The following is a 15765-nucleotide window of genomic DNA, read 5'->3' as shown; positions in this document are numbered from 1 at the left end:
CGCGTGACTGGAAAGTGCGATGAAACACGTTCTTTGATGCTTCCACGCTCGAATGAATGCAAAAAAAAAAAAAAAAAAAAAACGGTGTGAAAAGCTTAACTAGAGAATTATAAGGCAAATTCCAAAGGTCGATGCTATGGTACAGATCTGTTCCATGGGTCCCCAAAGGGTTAAATGACTAAAATCGGAAAATTTTTGCTATTAGCTGTTTCTTATTCTGTTTGGAAGCAGATTGGAGAAGAAGAAAAGTGTTTTGTAAAGCTTTCATGTACATATTTAGATTAAGTTGCTAGAAGTTAGCCATTTTCCAATATGGCGTCCAGTGTCGACCATAATGATCCTACGAACTGTCTCCCGGTAATTTTCCAACCTTGATTGGACATATATCACAATGGCGAACTTTCATGCTGGTAACCGGAAATGCAGGATACTTACGGTAACATACCACACTACGAGGGCCAAGTGTTGCAATAAGTGTTTGTGAGTATAACACAATTTACGATACTTAGAGTGATGAAAATTGAATTCCAAGAGATATTTTAAATGAAAGCATTAAAGATATATCAATTATAAAGTTTACGAATTAGCGTCTTAAGCTATCACTGAACCATTTCATTTTTGTTAAAATAAAGCTCTATAAGAATATATTTTTCATTCACTAAATAACCAAGAATACATTTTCTTATTCAATAATAAATCCGTGTATAATTTATTGATATTTTTATTATTAAAGTAACGAATATACTTTCTATGGAGCATCAGTATTTTACATTGAGCTCTGAACATACAAGAATGAAGTAATCAAAGATAATGGTATTCTTAAAAAAGAAGTATGACAACTATTTGAAAGACACTTAGTTTAAAAAAAAATACATATCAGAATTTACATCATGCTTTGGTCAGCAAAGAATCAGTGTATTAAACCAAGCATTGATTGTTTGTTAGTATTAACTTGGAACATGTTCATAAAATGATTATTTAACTTTCAAATATAAAACCAACAAAATCTTCTCAATACAATATAGGAATGCTGCTTAATACAATTAAAGTATAAATACAAAATTCATGACGTTATTTACATTTATATTGGAAAAAGAATATTCTGCTCGTTTATGTTGACTTAAAAAGTTATCTATGTAGTTTTAGGATTAACAGGATGAATTTTGCTAATGAAATGCTTTAAGTACATATTCTTTCCACATCTATAATGTAAAATTAACTATTAAGCTAACCTTAGTTGTTGTAAGAAGGACACATTTGAAAAGTACAGTGATTTGGTGATCAGATATATTTTTTAGCCATGATTGTATTCGATATTTTAATCTGGATCAAACTGCAAAAATGAACGAATCGCACAAATGAAAGACTATAATATCAATGAAAAACAGTTTGGATTTCTTGACACAATATGAAGATACAATAATAAAAATTATTGTTTTATTCGCACTTAAATAAAACTCCAATAAAAATTTTAAAAATAAAAGATACAAATATATTTCTTATTTTCATTGAATTTAATTAAGGTCATAGCGATCACCTTTCTACCAGCTATTATGTATGTTTATAATATTCTTTAAGAATTCTAAAAAAAAGAAAACTCTTCTTTCATTAATATAATGAAAAAGTGTTTACAAGACAAAAACAATAATTCTACTTCTTCAGTGTTTGACTTCATTTCATTGAAGATAGACCGGCCTTTTTTCCTGATTCTTAATGCTTTATGGCATTTCGTTGCTGGGGGGTAGGGTATATCGTTTAGTTCCATGGCAAATGAAAGAAAAGATATTCATATTTTGTGATGAACAAACTCAAGATGGATAACTCTAACTGGTACGATAATTTTGATCTCTGTTTAGTAGATCAGATGTGGATCAGAATGACCTATTATTTATTACATTGTATTTAAGTGCATCTTACTATTTCTCAGTTTATTTAGTGGAAATTCAATATATAATCAGTAAACACAGAGTTTCATACTTCTTTTTTTCTTTTTTTTTTTACATTTTACAAAAAAAGTTTAATACAAATTTTAATTATCCTCAATTACCATAATATAAGTACATACAGTATGACAAAACATTTTTTAAAATCACATAAAAAAAGAAAGAGAAAACAGTACATATTGTATTAAAGCAATAAATCATAAAGCTATGCTTTATGGGCATAAACAAATACAGTATAACCAAAAGTTTATTTTCGTAACTAGTAAGGTGCGAGTCGCAAAGTTCAGTAGTAGGCCTATATTTGTTTTGTAATCACTATGGTCAGGGCCGGATTTAATGTTTTGCCACCCCTATGCAGAAAGGAATTTGGCGCCTCTTATCCGATGTACAAAATTTTAACACAATAAAACAAATGGGTTAAAGACACATCACGCGAAACGTACATTTATTAATGTTTGGACTTGCGTTTATAATGAGAATTAAGAATATACAAATATATTTGCCCCAGATGTTTATGCAAGCCGTAACACTTAAACATTTCGAGGGTTTCATATTATTAAGTAATGTGTATGTTTTTATGAATGAATAGAATATGGATAGCCGCATTTAGTTATTGTTATCCGTGAAGACGTTAATTGACTGATTTCATTAACGAACTCCGATTAACTGAGGTAGTTACTATAGATCTCTGTTACCCTCCCCCAAAAATGCTTTCATTCAAGAGTTATCATTGGAGTAACGGACGGACGTATTAAGACGACAATCTAATAAGGCCCGCTAGCATGAGGTTAATCAAAAAGTAAACTTATTTTATGTATATTCTTTTTTTTCAACATTTTAATGTAAAGTTTAAAAAAATTTAGTACGGTGTGTTGTGAGGCACAGGAGCGCTTCGCTGTGTCACACTGTGCACCAGAACAATAGCAGGTACGCACCTGCCCCTGCGCAACTATTTACAGCTAGTACAATGTTATTAGCTCAGCTTCAACCACCGACGAATTAAGCCAATAGACTTGTTAAAGGAATTACTACTTGGAGAGCGTTTACTCTGATTTGAACCATGATTATTATTCAACATTTGAAAGCTTTCGATTAAGTATTGTATGTAACGTGCGCCCCTAGGCCCTAGCCCCGTGGGGGCTAGTAGAAAATCTGGCCCTGAGTGTGATTGAGATCAAAGCATTCTGCTTGATTTAGTCCTTCTTTCTCGCAACTGTACTAGAGAATAGGCTATACGTACATTACACGACATTAAATACATAAGAATATCACACGAAATAAAATAAGGCCTCAAAGTAAAAGTAAAAAAAAAGTAAAAGTAAAAGAGAGCCAGACCACTTCAAATACCGATGTCAAATTCCAGAACTTTTCAGAACTTGCTACTCATTTGAACTGTTCCTCCCTGTAACGTATGCTATAGAGTTTTAAAAAAATGCGCATGAATTCAAGCCAATCGTAACGACATAGTTCGCGTTTCGTACTTTTCGGATTTCTAAACTTCGTCTTATACATCTATCAAAGTGCACTAAACACGAACTACAAGATATTCCCATGGTACCTAAATTCCCTTTCTTGGTGTAACGTACTTTATCTTCAGCTGGGGTAAACGCGTCTCAATCCGATATATGTCATAACGAAATTCATCCTTCATATCAATTTCCAGAAGTTCTAGATTTCTTAAGTAAGACGGCATAAGTCCCAAACAATGTCCCGACCCCAAGTCAATCCCAGCAATATTTAGATATTTCAATTTTAAGCAAGCCTTTACGAGGTATGTCAGACCATATTGTGTAATTTCACATTTACAAATGTTCAATCTTTCCAGTTCGTCGCAAGTCAGAGAAATGGAATGAGCAACTTCATCATTTACACAACAGCAGAACGAGAGATCTAATGACCTCAAATTAGCCATAGTAGGCTGAGTGAAGAGGTCAACCATTGTGTCAGACGAATCAATACAGTGTCGTGTTAATGACAATGAAAGCAAATTCATTCGTTTTATGCTTTCCAGAGCTAGTTCCAGAGAAGGTAATGAAAGACTTAAACGAATTTGCAAGTGCTGTAATTTTGTTAGCTCTGACAAATGCTCTAGAGAATCATGCAGATTCTTCCCACATAAAGACAAGCTCAATAATGATTCTTTTTTTTTCTTAATCAAATACGTCAGATCCTCATCTGAAATAGAACGGAGATTTCCTATTAACAACTCTTCAAGATGCGGACATCGGTTTATGATTTTCTTTATTGAAATGAAACCATCAGGATCTGCCATTTCAGAAATATCTAATTTACGTAATTCTGTGAACTTACATATTATAGGAGTTGGATTGACTCGTTTAACTACTCTACCATGAGATGAACAATCATCAATGGAGAACGCAATTAATTTAGGAAACTCGAGAATTTCAATTTTTTTACAATTCTGTGCTAATTTTTGAAGGAGAGCAAGTGGGAAGCAAGTGGTAGTTGTCAGTGCAAGTTTTCGAAGATTTGTAACGTTTTCAGCAACAAAATGTATTATATCTTCTTGGGCTTCATGATGAATTGCTAACCCTTTCACTAATGGCGTCTGACTCAACATTTCAATTGCCCTCTCCTTCGGGATGGTGTTATCACAATTGAAGGTGGTATCTCTCCAGAACTTCGGTCGGTCAGCTAGACGTCGCCAACGTTGGGATACATTACGTGCGGTTACGAGGTCTTCGTATGGCAGATAGGAGAAAATCTTCTCAAGCACATCATCTGGCAGCATAGCCATGATGTAGCAGTAACTAATGCTGTTATGTGATCCTTCGGTAGCTTATTTCCTAGAAATAAAATAACGTAATATAACTTGTCAGTAAATAATAATAATAATAATAATAATAATAATAATAATAATAATAATAAAGTCGTGTACTCTCGGAATGAATTGGCTTAACCTCCCCTCTAATGAGCACCTTCATGAGATGGCCGCATTGTACCTGCAAAGTTTGTCAATAGTGTAGCTGGTCTTGGTATCATTAGATATCTATCAGTGATGTGTGTAAAGAAGGATATCCAGGTTTCATTTAGGTTTATTCTTGAATTTATTAGTGATATGCTATTTATAAGCTCACATACGAAGTGATAAATCTTTGATCTATAATAAAATTGGCATAGAAGCTAACTGATCACTCACTTGAGAGCTAGCTCACCAGTGGCGGATCTAGAAGGTAAAAACTGGAGGGAGGGTTCAGCCAGAACCCAGACTATGGTAAGTATATCATGAGTTTACAATTTTTCATGAGTCCTGCGGAAGTTTCCAACTTAAACCTTTTCTTGGCAAGAAGACTTGTGTTGCTAAGGAAAAATACTGCATGCGATTTCCGTGTCAAATATTTGTAAAAAAAATAAAACATAATTGCAAATTTTAGTTACATGTTTTATTTAGACAAGGCTGTGACGTAATGTATCCCATAGGATACATTGCCAAGAATAGGTAGTCACAAAGTAAGCAAAAAACATTCAAAAACATTATGTATTCCAAAGGATACATTGTCAAGAAGAGGGTTAATTCTCTCCGGTTGGATATTATGACTAGGTGGGACGTTGACATTGTGAACCTCAAGTATTGGTTTTCACATTGTATAATAGAAAAACTGCAACTGAAACTATATTTGATATCTCAAAAAAATTCCAAGAAAGAATAAAACGCAACGTTTACTATAAACTTTCAAAGCTGCACAAATAGTAGTTTCAATTATATTTGACAATCAAAAAACTGAGGGCCTAGGCCCTCCTGACCCCGGATATATCCACCCCTGTAGCTCATAAGAGAAGCGCGCTCGCTTTTCGTCAGTTTTATCATGAGCTAGCTCGTTTTGAAAAATACGAGCATGAGTTAACTCGAAATATCGGTAAGTTTGAGAGTAAAACCATGCTGAGTTTCGGGTGTTGTTATTTTCACAATAGGCCTATACTCCAATCGACCATTTGTATAAACATTTGCTGTGGGCCGATTTCTGAAAAGAGATTTAAAATACTAATAATGTCATTAAACAAGCAACGTACGTTTAGGGAGATAAATGCTAGAAATAACTCGAGACAACTCGAAGTGTACTTACGTGCATTTACTTCAAATGGCATTTGTTTAATTGACGAAATTTTTTATTATTGTGCTATTATTGTTGCAATTTATTGTTGTGCTACATTTGTACAAGATTATAAGATGATACTTATCTATGTGCAAACCAAAGACAGAGAGAAAATATCTTGGCATAGGGACCGTCCACATATTACGCAACCCTATTTTTGACCAATTTTTACACCCTCCCTCCCCATGTCACACTTCGTAACGCAAGGGCAGAACCTCTTCGTTACGTAACACTTTTTGATTTTTTTGGACCAATTTTGCTTATTTTGGGGGTTATTGCAGTCAAAAACTATTTTAAAGGTACAACATTTTATTACAATATGCTTGTATTCTGAATATATTTATAGTGCTTTTCATTAATAAATTAAAGTACATGGCAGAACCGTAGGAATATTTTAAACCCATAAGGTTGTTTAATTAACCAGTCCAAATTCTTCAAAACTGCATACTGCTGTTTTCTCAAGGAGATCGCACCCATCCTTTTAGGTCACCGATGATGACAAAGAGGAAATACCGCCGGAAGATGCAGTTGAAACAGGATCTAAAAAAATCTGACATCGACCTCTTTTTCAGGAATCCAGGCTGCTTCGTGCATTTGAAGTTCGTCAGTGTCAACGATGCAAAATTCTCTTCCTCGTCAACCACAGATTCGAATAGGCTGCACACGAACAAGGACATCCCGTTTGTGAACAAAGTTTCGAATATTTTCTTTGGATTTTGGACTTCAGTTTACCCCTTTTCAAATTCTTTTTGTCTTAAATCAGCGAAAGAATATGAATAAACTCGATTTCTTCAGAAATATAAAATCTCAAAATAAAATTTAGTACAAGATGAATACCCAACGAATTAGGTTTTTAATTCCTTATTTTGATCTGTAAATCGTAGCTTGTTCCGTCACGGAAAATATTATTTCACGAAAAGAATTTCTTCTATTTCTTTTGCGAAACCACTTAGAAGAAAGGAGTGATAATGATTCAAATCAAAGGTTTTAGATAATATTTTCAGAAATAGAGATACGGGTGGGAACACGAGGACATTTTCAAGCGGTGATTACGATCACTAACAAGTAACCCCACTTTGCACAGTGCTTTCGCATACCCAAATGTTCGTGTAAAATGGTAAAAACACTACCATCTGATATCTTTACAATGTCAGCTAGCTCGCGCACATTCAATTTGCGATCGTTCATAACCAATTTGTGGATTTTTTGATGTTTTCTGGAATAACAGCCTTATTTCGGCTTCCACTACGCTCTGTATCATTTGTGCTGGTACGACCACGTTTAAATTCAGCAATCCACTTCTCTACCATTTGTCTCGATGGAGCAGAGTTCGGGTAATGTTTATCAAGCCATTGTTTGGTTTCCACTGTAGTTTTTTTCATCAAAAAGCAATGCTTTATTAAAACTCGAAATTCACTTTTGTCCATTATTTTTGCACTAACACAAGTTGCTGCACACAAAAAGCTATAACTTACGAATCAATAGTCAGATTGCTGTCAAATGCATACACGTATCGTTTGAAGCTTAGTACTGAATAAAAAATCATATGGAAAAAAGTCTAGTAACGCCATCTCTGTGTCATCCTATGGACTTTTTGAATGGACTGTTATATATATATATATATATATATATATATATATATATATATATATATATATATATATGTGTGTGTGTGTGTGTGTTTGTGTTGTATATTATGTCTGGGTCAAATCAATCAACATATAGAGCATGTTTTGAATACATATTTAGTTTACTACAAGCAGAGAGGAACATTCTTCTCACAGGCGATTATAACCTCTCACACGTCACAGGAATTGATTTCAATTTCTTAACATCTGCTGAAACCTGTCAAGAATTAGTTCACTTAATGACTTATTACAGGTCGCAAAATTTCCGGTCGCCAGATCGCCATTGGCGACTAGAAATTTAGAGCTGGCGACCAGTGTTCAATAGGAATGATTTCTGCCTAAACTCACAGAGCTGCCAGTTTCTGTTTGGCAGAAAAATAATTGCCACTCAGTGAGAGAAAACACGGAATGTGAAGTCTTTACAACGGACATGGAAAGTGAAGTCTTCACAATGTTGTAATTCGTCCCTTCTTTCCCACCCTCAATCGAAAACTTCATTACAACATTCCCAAATTTGTTTCCAATTGTCACATTTTGTGCAGTTTTACCTGTGAGTTTCGCTGATGATTTGCTGACAATTTCCATCAATCGCCCTTCATTTAAGAACTTTGATCCGAAAACTGCAATCGACGACTGGTACCTGAGTGCAAATAGAGAGAATTACACAAATGTGAAGTCTTAAGATAACATATTTTTTGACATGCATAAGAATTGTCCAATTCAAAATTGATTATCCTGAATCTAATTGTTTGGTCTTGAAATTTAACGCTGTGATGCAATCTCTTTCTTAAACAAAATCAAAGGTCGTAAGGGGGAAGGTACCTCTCATAATTTGTACGTGAGAGATACTGGCGACCATCAGTTTTGGATTGGCGAGTGCGTCTGACTTTGAAATTTTGCGCGCTGATTTATTATAAATCACAAACCCTCAATAACTTATATTATATTAAAAACTTATATGGCTAAACGCTTGACTTAATACTCTCTAACTTTACTTTACGGAGATCATGCACGAACACCCTCCCCTCGTATGCAAAGATGCTCATCACTCAGTCCTAATTGAATATAAATATATTAACTCTAGAATACAACAAGGGAGAAGTAAGAGATTATATATTTTTTAAAGCTGACTTTGATAAACTGCACTGCGAAATGTCACTAACAAATAGGGAACCTATCATAGATAGTTTTACTGTGGACGACTCTGTGGATTCTTTCTATAATATACTCTATCTTTGATCAGTGCATCCTGAGAAAAATCCAATTATCCTACTTGGTTTTCAAGTGACATAATTAGATTAATTAAGAGCAAATGATATCACCATAAGAAATGGAAACAGGGTTGTAGGGACGCACTTTATTACTACAATAAATTTAAAGAATTCAGAGCTCTTTCTAAAAAAAATTTCTAATGCATGCAATATTTATTTAAACAACTGTGAGGCTAATATTATAAATAATTCTAATACTTTCTAGACGTATGTTAAAAATAAAATGAGTAAGCTGAGAAGCGATGTTACTATTGCAAATGGGTTTATGGCAAGTTTTCAAGTGACACATAATGAATCAAGCTACAATCTTACTTCTATGGAGTAACACAATAATCCGGAAATCCTGGATAAATTTAACATTGACTTCATAGAAATCGAAGATGTTGAGAATGCTATTAAAAAACTTAAACCACGGTTATCTTGTGGGTCGGACAAAATAGGCTGATCAGAAATACTGAAACATCCCCTATAAGTTACTTTTAAGAAGCCAATAGCTTTTTCTACATATTCTACGAAATGGAAGATTGGTGACGTCTGTCCCATTCCCAAAACGGGCAGTCCTACTGACCAAATAAAAAAAAAATATCGACCGGTAACCTTTCTATCTGCCTCATCTAAGGTATCTGAAATTATTATATACGAAAAAAAATTACTCGCATGTACGGTCAATACACGTGTGAGGTGATTGGGTAACCTAAGTGTTCCTCAAAACAGGCTATAACATTCAAAACCTGTAGCAATCAGGGGAAAATAAAGGATGCCTAAATGTAGCTCTCACTACATCCTCTACATGAGAGTTGAAGTCTACAAAGTATGTCAAATCCATACCCAGTCCTTATGCTTTTAGGTTCTGTCCCAAAAAGAAGACAACTGTTACTTAGTTACTAAAGGTGTTGCTCACGAGGTGAGACGAAACAGAGTGTTTCCAATAAAAAGAAGTATTCTTTTCGAGATGAAATAAAGACTTTTACTTTACCTTATCGAGACGAGACAGCCCATTTACTAATGTCGTGGACAACACTACTTATTAATTAATTTACGACCGTATTTTCGTAACCAAGACTTACCATTCCAAGTATTTGTTCTGATCAGGATATCACTTATCGCAAAATTTAGATGTTTTCGTGCACTAACAGTTTTTGTCACTAACCAATTCTATTTTACGTAAGAAACTCTCTTTTTAATATTGTATGATACAAATGATTTAAAATGACCGATATTAGTGTCAAATCCATAGTTTTCGCGGTCGCTGAGATCAATGGTGACATTTCCATTAACGATGACTTTCAAAATTCAGCTACCATTGTATGTGGGCCAGGGTCACCTGCGGGGGAGGTTACCGAGAGATGTAAAAATAATCCAAAATGACCGATCTTAATGTCAAATCCATAGTTTTAGCGGTTGCTGAGATGAATAGTGATACACCTACAGGCATTGACTTCCAAATACAGCCCCCACCAGCTGGAAACCAGGGGTCTCAAGGGGCGTTTACTGGGATATGTAAAAGTAGTAGAAAATGACCGATAATTTTTCTTTCGTTTTCAGTTTTTTACATAGATATTTTATCTGATCCATGCGAAGAATGGGTATTTCAGCTTGTATAATATAAAATGAAAATATAAATAAAATCTCGGTCTCTTAATAAGGAGAACGGTTAAACACCTACACGTAGAAATTAATTCCATCTTAAATTGAAGTCTGTCTTTATTAATATGAACAGTGTTCTATTCAGACTCACAAAGGAACATCTCATATTGGTAGTAGCGTTGCCCAATCAAACGACGTGCAATAAATAGAGGAGTGAAGAAAAGGGAGAAATCCAAAGTTTTACGGGCTGACACCCAGAAACACAGGAGATACAAAGGAAAGAGGGACCTAGAATCATGTGGAAATAGGCAAAAGATACACTGACACAGAAAGAACTTCAAAATGATTAAAGTAATCAAAATGACATTTACAGAACAGTATAGTAAGCAAACATTGTACCCACAGACATGCTTAATAACATCATACGCCATGCAGTGTTTCCAACTGAGCACAACATTAAGTTTTGTTAAATGGCACGGAACACAAATTATAACATCTAGAAAATCTAATTAGGAGTAGGAGTCATGATGTACAGTGTTGCCAACGTTTGAAGATAGGCCTATATGAATCTCGGATGTAGAAGAGAACATACAGTACACGATTCAAACTAGTTAAAACACAAATATGAGATCACAAACAAGAATATAATCACTGAAATACGAAAATAAGGGACGAAGCACAGTGTCAAAGTGGAAAATCAGAATAGTATCAAACACAACACACAAAACTGAAATGACGCATGCTCTTGGATTAACAATTCATTAGCAGGCTCCTTTTTTTGATGTACGTAATATTGTATCACCTCACACATTAGTGGTAGTCAATTTTTTTAGTGTTTCTGTTGATAAAGCGCTCCGCAGTGTTTTGGTACTGTATGTACTTTTCTACATCCGAGATTCATGTAGGAATTCATATAGGCATATCTTCAAACGTTGACAACACTGTACATCATGACTTCTACTCCTAATTAGATTTTCTAGATGTTATAATTTGTGTTCCGTGCCATTTAACAAAACTTCATTTTGTGCTCAGTTAGCAACACTGCATTACGTATGATGTTGAAATGAAATGAAATGAAATTTTTGAGTTTTACGTCCCACGGTTATGCCGGTTAGACTAAAGGAGACGGTGATGATGAGAGATGAATGAAATGGTGGAATTAAGAAAGTGGGAGGAAACGGGAGAATCCCGAGAAAACCCATGCACACGGTGTTTGTCCACCACAAAGTTCACTTGGCGGGAGCAAGTTTGAACCCGGGACCCCAAGCACCAGAGGTGAACGCTCTACCACTGAGCCACCGCGGTTCCCCCACGTATGATGTTATTGAGCATGTCTGTGGGTACAATGTTTGCTTACTATACTGTTGTGTAAATGTCATTTTGATTACTTTAATTATTTTGAAGTTCTTTCTGTGTCAGTGTATCTTTTGCATTGCTATCTCCACGTGATTCTAGATCCTTCTTTCCTATGTATCCCCTGTGTTTTTGGGTGTCGGCGCGTAAAACTTTGGATTTCTCACTTTTCTTCACTCCTCTATCAATTGCACATTGATTGGCAATACGACTATCAATAGAAGATGTACTCTTGTCAAAAAGTTTCAATAGATAGACCTAAGAACATACAAAATTTTCTTTGCATTGTTCTCGTTTTTTCTAAAATATATAATTGATTTTGATATAATTATGTTTTTCCCCTAAACACACCATTTTCTAGGAATTTCCCGCGCTGAAAATAGCATCATTTGGAGTGAAGATGCTCCATTTGCACAAGTTCGGACGAAAAATAGCAGCCTGTTGAGATCGTTCGCATTCGCAACTTTTTGTCGGACTTTCGACATCGGGGTCGCAATTCGCATTTCAAATTTACTCGAGGCATTCCAATTTATTTACAAGCTTTGGGAAATTCACATTCACATTCGGATGTAGTGGAGGCGCCATCTAAGCCCTATATAAAGATATGATCATTAGTTGAGTTATTCATCATTTCCTTCTTGAACTTAGAACCGGCCAATTAGATTTTTCTCAATGACATAAATGTCTCATAATGTTCCTCAATTTGAGGCTGAGATTTTTGTGTTCGTTCCGCAGCCTAGGAAGAAGAAAAGATAGCACATATTTTGTATTTCTTTCAATTTTCTTTTGTATTAAGAATATTAGTTAGGTTTCGAGATACTTTAAAGTAAAATATTCTCAGCAAGCGTATTACCTAGGTAAATAGTACTTTAATTTGATAACTTTTCTTATTGACTTGTAGAGCAATGGTATCGTACGAAACTACCAAGCTGTACACACGAGTTCGAGTTCCGTCATGCCAATTATACAGAGCCTGTATTTCCTCATCTGTATAGGTAATTGATACTATAATTCTATTATTGCTTTATTATTATTACTATCCTTGAGGACTATTCCAAATCCTCATCAGTTCACATATTTCGTTTTACAGAAGCTATTGTGATGTAAAGTTAAATGTGGTGTGTGCGAAAACTGCGTTTATATTTACAAGATCTGTACTCCCTAATTATTCGCCGCAAAAGCAGTTGTGTTTGACTCTGAACAAAACCTAGTGTGAAGCAGGAGAGAAAGGAGTATGATGATCGTGGAAAGAAATCGAAGACGAGTTTTCAACAGATTTACACGCTTCTATACACCGAAAAATTTATTTTCAATATCCATTCGCGTGTCCAAATCTAACGTGTTCATTCGGCTAGAAATCATATCGATCAACGAATCCAAACCCTTTATTGCACGAATTAATTTTGGTCGTGTTGAAATTATTTTTCTTGTTTCTTTATGCATTACGTAGATAAATGTAAATAATATCCCATAATATGATTTTTTATGTTTTTACTTCTGGGGTATCAAGTTACAAGATAGATTTCATGGTTGTATTACACTAGTGAAAACAGAGTTTAGTGTCAATATCAGCAGAAACCATGTGGTATGGAAGATTGTGAAACAATGATTTTGTAAATGTTAAGAGAACAAAAAAAGGTTTTGTGAAAAACATTGTAAGTAACAAACGTGCATGGTTTGTGCTTTCTATATGCTTTTTCATGCTCTCTGATATTCTCTGTCCGATCTTTGCCACTAGACGAAAACTGTGTGGTAGAAAGCTTAACTCCATTGGTGCCACATGGCATCGGCGTGCGCTATTCGCTAATGTACACATTTTAAGAATATCATTATTATTGTTATTATTATTGATTCACTATGATGCCAATTGGCATCAAATACATTTTAGGGTTAAGATTTCCTCGAAGAGTGTCTCAATTTTTTTCCCTGCCTTAAAGATCCAAAGATAAGGGTAGTTTACTGAAAGGAGAAATAAAAAAAGTGCGTTTTCTCGCAGAAAAAAGCTCTAAAGATTTTTGCTATATTTTATATACGAATATTGCATTAACAACTCAATATTGTAGTATCAGTCATTTTCTTGGAAAAAATCTATAAATGGTAATTTGTTCATGGCGCAACAAAGGAAACCAAGTAACCATAAGCTTAATTCCAGAACAAACTTTATTCGTATCACATTTAGAAAAATAACTAAGGCATTAATTTGTGTTTGATTTATGGCATAATTACACGAATTCCTGTATAAATGAAAAACACAAATTTGTCTCCTTTTTCATTCATGGACTGGACAATAGAAGGAAGACATTAGTGAATAAATCCTACTTAAAGACCTCAACTGAAACTCCCTGAGTGTTTTACTTCTATCATACAGCTATTAAATATGGATTTTAATGCGATCTCAAATGTATTGTATCACATTACCTACTAAGTTGATGTGCAATAAATGCTATAGGAAGTGTATCACACAATGTAAAACGTTCAATTCCCTAAATTCCCTGTACAAGATTTTTTGTAGTAGTGGCTCGAGTGAAAATCTAAGAGAGACCGCCGCTTCAACAACATGATTTTATTAAAGTTTTATTAAACTAGCATTACCTGTAGTTCATCTATTGCCATTCCCACGTTTTGAAAGGAGATACAGTAGGGTAGTCAGTAAGACGTCTGCCTATCAATTTGGAGCGCCGAGTTCGATCTCTGGGATGGACTAGAAGTTTTTCATCTTGTATCTTTTTTCCATTGCGGATCTGATATTCACCCAACCTCCTTAAAAATAAAAACCTTCAAAAATCAAGTAAAGTAGAGCTACACGAGGAAGGCGTTGGAAATAGGAAGAGTAAATCGTATAGTTTCGAAATTCGTCACACTATTATGTGTGTATGAGGGGGCAGGTAGTGCTCTAAACGACATGCTAAAAGTCCACAAGGATGCAGGATTGGCGAGCGATAGAGTTTAAGGGTAGTTTCTTAAGTTTTTCTTAAATGTTTCAAAAACTATGCAGTGTAGTAAAACTGATTTCAAGTACAAAATTAAACCACATTAATTTCTACGAAAACAGCTCTACGCATGTTTCCATTGGATCAACAGTTGAAAAGATAGAGGGGATAAAAACTATAGAGTCTTAAGTACTAGAAAGTTGTACTTCATGTGATTTAATATACTATATATATGGTGTATAAATATTTTTTAAAATTCTTTTATAAGCTTTTTGTTTTTTTTATTTCTTTCTGTTTCTTCCTGTTTCCTTTGGTTACTTATTCATTTCCTCTTGCTTTTTGCGACCTATCCCTTAGTATCATCTTCCAGAAGGAAACGAGGAAGTAAAGAAGAAGACTTGATACCTCTTTTTGTTATACAAAACAAATTCATTTTTCTTAGTTTACCTCTCTTTCTTAAATGGAAGGAAGTCAAGTCGTATGTGGAAGAAGTAAGATGAACGAAAGAAACCAAGGACAAAATAATCAAGAAAAATGTAAAGAAATAAACAAAAAAAAAAAAAAAAAAAAAAACCCTTATCCAAATTAAGAGAAAGAGAGTTTAAGTTGTTACTTTTCTTCCTTCTCTCCGTAAACATTAAAGGAAGATCAAAACAAATGAGAAAAAGAAGTTTCTATTTTATTTCTAATTCATAATTAGTTTATCGTACTAGCAAAGAGAACACGATTTTACTACCTAAGTACTTGTGTGTTAAATGAAGAATGTTTTTGCAGAGAGAGAAGATGGCGAGAACAAAATTATTTACCTGTTCTCTTGTTCCTGTAAGGCTTCACTGCAATCAGGAGCCAATGGAGAAAGGTTTTGTCGCCTGTTCACCGGTTTTACAAGATTCTACAATGTAAGACAAACATAAAAACTTAGCAATCGCATATTTCAA

General features: G+C 34.4%; 1 protein-coding gene across 2 annotated transcripts in view; it reads right to left on the bottom strand.

Annotated features, from left to right (window-relative positions):
• Positions 1-793: 793 nt before the first annotated feature.
• The window catches only part of LOC145690422 (uncharacterized), a 64441-nt gene continuing 49469 nt past the window's right edge, over positions 794-15765 (bottom strand). Inside the window, exons 3-4 of one of the 2 annotated variants that reach the window (XM_081765279.1) lie at positions 15634-15719; positions 794-4750 (exon numbers count right to left, since the gene is read on the bottom strand). In XM_081765279.1, the coding sequence (XP_081621405.1) occupies positions 3502-4701 (1200 nt within the window). In that variant the 5' untranslated portion in view covers positions 4702-4750; positions 15634-15719 and the 3' untranslated portion in view covers positions 794-3501. The remainder of the gene's footprint in view (positions 4751-15633; positions 15720-15765) is intronic. The other variant, XM_081765280.1, reaches the window with a different exon arrangement.

This window comes from Thermobia domestica, chromosome 7 (assembly GCF_964235325.1).
Source record: "Thermobia domestica chromosome 7, izTheDome1.hap1.1, whole genome shotgun sequence".
NCBI lineage: Eukaryota > Metazoa > Arthropoda > Insecta > Zygentoma > Lepismatidae > Thermobia > Thermobia domestica.
This window is presented reverse-complemented; position numbering and strand designations above follow the sequence as displayed.